Source organism: Populus euphratica, unplaced genomic scaffold (assembly GCF_000495115.2).
Source record: "Populus euphratica unplaced genomic scaffold, PopEup_1.0 scaffold625.1, whole genome shotgun sequence".
Taxonomy (NCBI): domain Eukaryota; kingdom Viridiplantae; phylum Streptophyta; class Magnoliopsida; order Malpighiales; family Salicaceae; genus Populus; species Populus euphratica.
In genome coordinates, this window is record NW_011500501.1 from 62990 (window position 1) to 72246 (window position 9257).

Sequence of the window (9257 nt, forward strand, 5' to 3'; positions counted from 1 at the left end):
CTACAACTGTTTAAGTCTTTTGTAACTACTGTACAAAATGTCAACTCATCCAGAATAGCCAATAAAAAATAAAATAAAAAATTCATTTCAAAGTTGTACTTTCAATAAAGACTCTGCATGGAAGCGCCCATCAATGTCTTATTCCCCTTCATGGCAGTATCTATATAGACCTCTTCTCTTGTCAACATCAGTCTCTAGTTTTTCACTACTCTACCTTTCTCCTTGGTGAGAGCTTCACGCTCTTGGGTTTTGACAAAAAGTAATCAAGGTACTCCCGTTAATCATAATCAAAAGATTCTCCTTGTAATTTTCAATTTCTGATTTCTCTATCTGTATATAACCTCTCTTTTGAGCTCCATTTCGTTTGTTTGATGCCGTATTTTCCAGTCCATAGTAACAGTGATTCAGTAGGTAAGATTAGTTCTAAATGTTTGTTTGATTTTAGCATTTCAGTTTATTTTTTGACTTCTATAGATGCCGGGTTCTTCTTTTATGTCCTGGTTTTTCATTAACAACTGATCAAATGCTTTAAAGCTAAGGCCAGTTTTGGTTTGTTTAGTCATGTAGGAGCGGGATTAACTAAATTGATGATTTCTTTTTCTTTTTCTTTCTTTCCAGTAGTCATGGAGGAGTGGTTTGTTTACTCATCTGATATCTATAAGCCATCAAACTTTCCACTTCTACTGTTTTAATGAAATCACGTTAGCTGTTCATAATAATCATCGCTGCTTATCTGCTAAAACATTCTAAACACCACACACCAAAAAAAAAAAAAGAGTGAAAAATGTTTCTTTTGTATTGGATGGTGTCCAGACATGCCTGCTTTTGAATGTGCCGTCAATTATTTGATGCATCTTATCCTGCCCTCAGGCTATACTGCTTTTGAATGTGCCGTCAGTTATTTGATGCACCTTCTCCTCGCCTCAGGCTATATAGAAGGAAGAGAAGGAGGAGTTGATTAGAAGGCTTCTAATTGGACCTCGAATTTTAGTTGATTATCATTAATGGTTGGATTACACTATAAGGATAATTTCCTCCCACATTTAATCCTTTCCATTTTTTGGTTTGAATACGATTTTGTTCTGACATCCATGTCTCATAAGAACTATAAGTAACCTTTCGAACTTATTTAGCTGGAACCTACAGCTGAAACTTTGATTCATTAGTATTACAAATTGTCCTGAAGAGAACGTATTTGACAGAAAGATTTGTCATAAAGCAGCCCAGACAGCTATCATTGTGTAGGTATAGGAATCTTTGTCATGCGTGTATACTCGCTTTCATGTTGGTCTAATTTTTGCTTTTTTCATGGCCTGGAACAAGAAATGGAAGGATCATCTCGTAAAAAACGCAGCCGTGTGGAGATGCTTTCACCAAATTACAAGCTTGGTAAAACTCTTGGATATGGCTCCTTTGGAGAGGTGAAGCTTGCTGAGCATAAATTGACAGGTCTTCATGTTGCCATCAAAATACTTAATCGCCACGAGATGAAAAAAAAGGGGATGGAAGAAAAAGGTATAGACCGTGCACAGCCTTTCACTATCAAAACGAATCTATGTGATTGGATAATTCTATTTGAATGAAAGTCATTCATCAGTACTTGAAATATGAAAGTTTTATGCCAAGATGTTAGACATTTATTATATTCCTCTGGGAGGACTCAAGGAAGATTTTGTTCTAGATTTTCTTTTCAGTTCAGAGTTTATTCTGATTTACCTCAGTTGTCTTATGTTTTCTCCTTTTCTTTTGCAGCGAGGAGAGAAATCAAAATCTTGAAAATGCTAATGCATCCTCATATTATAAGACTGTATGAGGTTATTGAAACATCATCTGATATATTTGTTGTAATGGAGTATGCCAAGTGTGGGGAACTCTTTGAATATATTTTGGAGAAGGGTAGGTTAGAAGAAGATGAAGCACGCAGTTTTTTCCAGCAGGCAGGATTGACTAATATTATGCATTAGATTTCTTCCACATTTTCTCTTCATTTCCCAATTCGATTCAGTGAGCCAAACTTCTCTCTGCTTGCAGACAATTTCCGGTCTCGAATATTGCCACAGGAATATGGTTGTTCATAGAGACCTTAAGCCCGAGAATTTGCTGTTAGATTCTAAACACAATGTGAAGATTGCTGATTTTGGTTTGAGCAATATAATGCAAGATGGTCATTTTCTAAAGACAAATTGTGGAAGTTACAACTATGCTGCCCCAGAGGTATGGATCAGGTGGAGGCTTCCGTACCTCGTTTGGTCTAAGCTACATTTGCCTCATGTAGTGATTTTTATTCATAGGTAATGTTATCTGTTCTTTTAATAGGTCCTAGCTAGGAAATTGTATGCTGGGCCTGAAGTGGATATATGGAGCTGTGGTGTTATATTGTATGCTCTTCTTTGTGGTTCATTACCATTTGATGATGAAAGCATTCCCAATCTCCTCAGGAAAATAAAGGTACTTTACATTTTCTTTTCTATCTGTGGATTGTGTAATCAGCTTAAAGTCTTCAGCAAATAGTTCAACTCAGTAATATAATTTTTGGGCTGGCCATTTTATTTTCTAAGTTTAGCTTCAAGAATCAGTTATGTATGCATCATTAGAAACTTTGCTTTCTGCTGATTGCTTAGGGTCTAGTGTTATATTCTGTTGTCAGAAACCTTTTGTCTGATTGAAGACTACGTTTAACTTCCCTTCACATCTTCGCTGACTCAAGTCATTTTGGGTTTCTCTGTTTCTGTTGCCTTGAAATAACCATCTTTTTTTACCACCTGTTCCTGTCTCATTTGATTGTTATAGTTGATTCTTCTGTATTCTGCTATTCCATTTTCCACCACATTCACAATATAAAACATTACCTCTTTATTTCACAACAATCTTCTATACTACAAATTTTATCCTTAAATTTATTATTTCCTTTGATTTTACTCTTCCTTCACGATCAAGGAGTAATTTGCAGACCGTGAATTTAATTATCAGTCTATTATATATGCTTTCTGAGTTATTGTCCATTTATTTTCTTTGTTAATAAGTGTTTAGTTACTGATATTCCACCTTCAACTATTGTATGTCATTATTATACAAAGATTAATTCTATAGCATTCTCAACATACATTGTGTTCTCTTTAGGGTGGCTTATATTCTATTCCCCGATATTTGTCACCTGGTGCAACGGATATGATCTCAAAGATGCTTGTGGTTGATCCAATGAGAAGAATGAACATGCATGAAATTCGTCAGCACCCATGGTTCCAAGCTCACCTTCCACGTTATTTGGCTGTTCCCCTGCCAGATACTATGCAACATGCTAAAAAGGTTTCCCTACCTAAGATTTGAGTTATGAATTAATAGTGACTATGGTTTTGTTTCTCCTAAATCCTTGTACGTACCTTTTATTTAGCATCAACTGGAGGATTCAATAATGGTGAAGAAGAGTGGTCAAATCTAATGTATTGTGTAAGACATGAAATGTCTTGGATTGAGTGATAAAGAATGATCTAGTTACGAGAAGTATATGTCATTAATCGAAGGTAGCATGAGGCTTAGCTGACTCGAGGATTTTAGCATGTTAAAATGGTAAATAGAATGGATTTTATTGTCCGTACTTGGTTGCTGTGACATGATGCTACATTAGTTACAAGTATGGTATAACAGGTAGATCATTGCTGTTCTCTGGAGAGGCTATACTGATATTTTGTATGCAAATGGATCCTTTTAGTGTCTAGGTGAAGCTCTTAGGACTTGCAGTACTGTGCCTAATACCTTACACAACGTTTGGAGAAAAAGGTTTTGAAGAAAAGGGAGAGAAATGAACCCTATAAGCTTGTTTAATAGTCTTTTCTTCAAGGAGGGACAATTCAATCCCCTCCCTACCAAATCATCGATCCAATTTATTCAAACTATTAAATGTCATTCCTGCAGATTGATGGAGAGATTTTTCAGGAAGTGGTCAAGCTGGGATTTGATGGGAAACAACTAACCGAATCCATTATATGCAGAACGCAAAATGAGGTTTGGAAAATTTAAAACTTTATTGAGTGTTTTAAAAACTCTTTGCATACAATAATCGAAGTTTGCTTATTAGTATTACTTTATAATTTTTTCAGGCAACCGTTGCATACCATTTGTTATTGGACCATCAATTCCGTGATTCTAATGGTCATCTTGGAGCTGAGATCCAAGAGACTAAGGTGTGTTTATCTTTCCCATGTTTACTTTACAGGTGGTAAAATGTTGTTGACATTTTAATTTATGTTGGTAAAAAGTTATTTCAAGTGGATAGTAGTTTCTGAACGGGCCTTGCTCTGAAATTCTAAGTTGTGGCGTGTCTTGAGGATCTGTCCCTGGGCATGCATTAGCTAAAACTGAGGAATATGATTTATCTATAATGTAAGAGGATTAATCTCTCTCAGCCCTGCACTAGGTGGGATATATATTTTTACCACTTCTATTTTTAGCATTTTCATTGAATGATGATTAGTGTTATATATTCTGTTAGTATACTTTCCATTTGATTTGCATTGCTCTCAAGTCTCAACCTTTTTTTCTTGTTTCCTAGGAAAATAGTCTCAGTTCTACACATCCAGATGAACCTTCTTCATCAACAGGGCGCCTTCCAGGACATATTAATCCTCAAGGATTGGCTTTACAGTTTCCGAGTGATAGGAAATGGGCTCTTGGACTTCAGGTTAGTTCCTATGCTTTTATAGTGTACAAATTCAAGTGCCGATTTGGAGCTTGTGTGTAGCATGAACTGCCTGGGGCTGGCTGAGGTTGTTTGGTTCTCAGCGGAACTTTGAGTAGAGATCGTAGGTTGTCCTCTTAGATCCCATCTGGCTACATGAGAAATTGAATATATAATGAAACAATGGCTATACTCATTTTACAATTATAACTGATTATATTCGTTGCCTTCATTTTGTCAGTCTCGAGCTGATCCTCATGAAATAATGATAGTAGTTCTCAAAGCTCTGCAAGAACTGACTGTGTGTTGGAAGAAAATTGGTGATTACAATATGAAGTGCAGGTGGTTTCCTGGCACTCTTGAACCTCAGAAAGGCAAAGCCATGGCAGTGAAGGACCACCCTGTTCATAATTCTGATTTACTTGCGCAGTCCTCCATTCTTGAGAAATATGCAATCATGAATCCACCAAATGTGGTGAAGTTTGAAGTGCAGGTAAATGCACTCATCCTGTTTGTTCTTGCTTTTACATGTATACGAACGAGGAAATATTCATATGGGAAAAGGGTCGAAAAGCTGATAAAAGGTAAACCTAGTGTAAAATCAAGGCATAGTCTGATATGGCTGATGCATTCATTGTTTTGACAGCTTTACAAAACTTACGAGGAAAAATACTTGCTTGATCTACAAAGAGTCGAGGGTCCTCAGTTACTCTTCTTGGATCTTTGTGCAGCTTTCCTTGTACAGCTCAGAGTCCTTTAATCATGCTCCGTGTCCCTTGGCTGTCTTTCATTGTTCTAGGAAGCTCATGTTGCAATTATGCATTTCAACTTGTTCCTGTCTTAAAGAATTCATTTTGCAGTTATGCATTTCAACTTGTTCCTGTATTAAAGAATAAAAAACTTTTTTTTTTTTTTTTGCAGGCATGCATTTCAAGCTCGTGTTTCAATCATGCATTTCATTTTATTTTTTATTTTTATTCTTGTATGGGTCACGCAATTACAAAATTGCGTCCAAATGAGATACTAAACGCACTTGAAGAATGTCCACTGCATTTTAAGTTGTAAATGAGATAACTGCGGCCATTTGCGGTCAAATAATTTTTTTAAAGAAAAGAAAAATATATAGGATTTTTTAGTGCATTTTTGACTAAAAAAGTCCTAACTTATGCATTTATTTAATTAAATAAATTAAAAATAATTTGTACTAATAAAAAATATTAATATATTCATTCAACTCGTTTTTTTCTAACTAACGTAAAAAAATAAATATATAGATGTTGTTAGTGTATTTCTTAACATTAACTAAAAAATATAAATATGAATAGAAAAATTGATGTATATATATAATAAAATAAAATAAGGATCATATATGTAAATAAAAACATGTAAGATCTCAAGTTAATTTTAAAAATAATAGAAAAATATGACAATATTTTGAGTCATTTTATTTTATCATATAAAATATTATCTATGTAAAATAAAATAAAACTTAAAATATATTAACGGATAGATTAAGAAATGGTTGTTAATGACAATAAAATTCTAAACTAAAAAGATCATCATCATTCCTATAAAAGTAAAAAATAGATAAATATGTTATTTAACCCTAATTGTTTTTATTTTAATGTGTATATATATTATCTTAAAGATAACTGTTTCATATCAAGAATAAATAATTTTTATTTTGAAAAATAATTTTTATTTATATAAAGCATAAAAAAGTATAGATGAATTAGAATAATTTATTTAAAACATTAATTACATACAAAACAATTAATAAACAACTGTTATTTGAAAAAAAAAAGCTAAATATATAATCTAAAAAATTATAGAGAAGGGATATTTATATATAGAATGACAAATATTTCAAGTGTTAAAAATAAGAAATAATAATTTTTTTCTAAAACAAAGTTTAAGGAAAACGAAAGAAGAACTTTTTTAAAAAATATATTATAAAAAGTAAAGATAAAAACAAAAACAAATGGTGATAAATAGACTAAGTATAAAATAATAAACATTTCAAGTGTAAAGAAAAAAAACCCAAACAATTCTTTTTCAAAAAAACAAAAAACAAACTGCCTATGCTCTAGTATCCGCTAAAGTAAAAAAAATAAACAATTACGTATTGCCACTGCTATAGTGAAAATTAAAAAATACTTAGCAAATTTTCCACTGTTATCATATCCTCCACTATACAAAATAAAAAAATATTATGATTTTACCACTGCTACAATACCACAACAATAAAAAAAAATTAAAAATTAAAAATTATCATTCCTACAATGTTTTACCCATTTCATTTTAATATATTATATAGTGGCAATTGCTTAGTTGCTGACTTGACAATTATCTCATGCTATACATGAGTCCCACCAAAACATTTTTTAACATAAAAAAATATTTGCACATTTCTAACATGTTTTCCAGCGGCATCAAAAATTTTAATTATTACTTCAAAACGTGTTCTTCACAAATTTTATAATTTAAATCCATGTCTAATCATAATTTTAAATTAATTTGTGAATAAATTAATTTAATATAACCCAATCAATTTAATAAGTTTAAAAACAATCTACATGATTTATAAAAATATAATTTAAATTAAAAATTTTAAAAAAATTAAGATTTTGATATATTATATCAATTTAAGTTAACTTGATAAAATTACTAGCTTTAATAGATTAATAATTTTATTTTTTAGAATTATTATTTTTTATCTAAATATAAAATATCAAATAAACAAGAATAGCAAAGCAATGGAATAATCTTTTTTATGTAAGTAGAATGATTATAATAGATTTTAAAAAATAAATGCCTTCTAAGATTATAATAGATCTCAATTATTTTATTAGAAAACAAAATAAAAATTAAATAAAATTTAATAAAATAATATTTAAAATATACCTTTAATTAATTTTAAAAATAATATATAATATTTTAAATTAATTACATTTTAAAAAATTAATATTAAAAAAAAAAAGTTGGTTGTCATAGTGTACCTCGACCTTGAACCTTAAACCATATAAAAAAAGCTTATGCATTGAGACCTGTCAATTTAAATATGTGAACAAGGGTTTTTTTTATTATTATTATAGATAATATGTTATTTATTTTTTAAAATTTGACAACCTTAAATATCTAAAAAGTTAGAATGTTGATTTTTAAGCCTTAAAAAATTCATTTTCACCTAATATTTGTACTAAAAACACTAAGAAAACACCACAAAGATCTCAATAAAACCACTAATTATATGAAATTTATATTTAATCAGTTAAAAACCAAAAAACCAACTTGAATAAAGATTTTTTCTTTAGGCTTGATCTATTTTTTAACAACAAAAAACATATCTAAATAAAACTTCATTTCTCAAACGGAATCCATTGATATCAAAAATAAGTTTTGCACTTAAAAATAGCCCGTTTGTCAACTTTATCACATATCTCTATAATCCGTAACTCTCCCCTCTCTCTAGATTAAAATATTAACAAATTAAAGTTTTAGACTAAATCATTTACTCATCAAACTAAAAGGACCAAAAAGAAAATTTGATAAAATCCCAAGGCACAAAGGCATTGACACAACTTTTTTTTTACCAAAAAAAACTTCCAATAGTTTTTCTCTTTCAATTTATCTAGCACTAATTTAATAACAAGATTTTTTTTATGATTGAGATAACCTTATAAAAATAAGTTGAAACAAATTACCTTATAAAAATAAGTTGAAACAAATTATCACCCACGAATCACAATAAAACACAACCTTATAAAAGTAAATTGAAACAAATTATCACCCACAAATCACAATAAAAACACAAAATAAAATGGTCAAATTGAAAAGAAGAAAAATCTGATGACTAAAAGCAAAAACAAAACAAAACAAAAAGAAAAGAAAAGAAAAGAAAGAGGTTCAAAGTTCATACCACATTTGTTTTTCAATTTTAGTCCTCTCTTTTTCAATTTCTTTCAAACAATAAAATTGATTATTTTATATATAAAATCAAGCACCAACCCATTATTGAGATTTTTTTTTTATCACACTATGTATATAAAAAAAAAAGTCAAAATAAATTATTAACCCCAAATCTTAATCACCACAACAATAAATGATGAAATTGAAAAAACAATTAATGAAAAAAACTATAAAAAAAAAACACTAAAAACCGTAGTGTTTTTCCTCACAATTTATAATCTTGTTTTTAATATATTAGTGTGTTTCATATTTTTTTTCCTAATTGCTTTCAGTTACTTCACATCCTCTACTGATTAGTACTTAAAAGTATATTTTTATCAAAATTTTATATTATCATTTTGCATTTAAAATATTAATAATTTCTTAACTAAAACATATTTTATAATACAATTCTAATACTATAAGTGACACGATGAAAAAATTAATGTCTTCTCCCAAGTGCAAGAGTGTCGAAGTAATAAATAACCCGGCAAGACCGGGGTCGAACCACAGGGAGGTTAATTGTACAAATTATAATACAATAATAATAATAACAAAACAACAACAATAATAATAGTAATAACAATAATAACAACAATGACAATAACTATAATAATAATAATAATAATAATAA

General features: G+C 30.2%; 1 protein-coding gene across 1 annotated transcript; it reads left to right on the plus strand.

Moving 5' to 3' along the window:
• The first annotated feature begins 293 nt into the window (after positions 1–293).
• LOC105115063 (SNF1-related protein kinase catalytic subunit alpha KIN10-like) lies at positions 294–5742 on the plus strand. The gene is made up of 11 exons (XM_011011836.1): positions 294–411; positions 1324–1515; positions 1753–1937; positions 2032–2214; positions 2317–2448; positions 3121–3306; positions 3913–4002; positions 4098–4181; positions 4550–4678; positions 4917–5168; positions 5322–5742. Exons 1-11 carry the CDS (start codon positions 372–374, stop codon positions 5433–5435), a joined length of 1587 nt encoding a protein of 528 aa, XP_011010138.1. The 5' UTR covers positions 294–371; the 3' UTR covers positions 5436–5742.
• Positions 5743–9257: the final 3515 nt, after the last annotated feature.

Bases quoted from the DNA above. Each gene is read 5' to 3' on its own strand.
- LOC105115063 (XM_011011836.1), top strand. From the start codon at position 372: ATGCCGTATTTTCCAGTCCATAGTAACAGTGATTCAGTAG. The intron at 412-1,323 runs GTAAGATTAGTT...GCCTGGAACAAG, and splicing joins TAGTAACAGTGATTCAGTAG to AAATGGAAGGATCATCTCGT. The intron at 1,938-2,031 runs GCAGGATTGACT...CTCTGCTTGCAG, and splicing joins CACGCAGTTTTTTCCAGCAG to ACAATTTCCGGTCTCGAATA.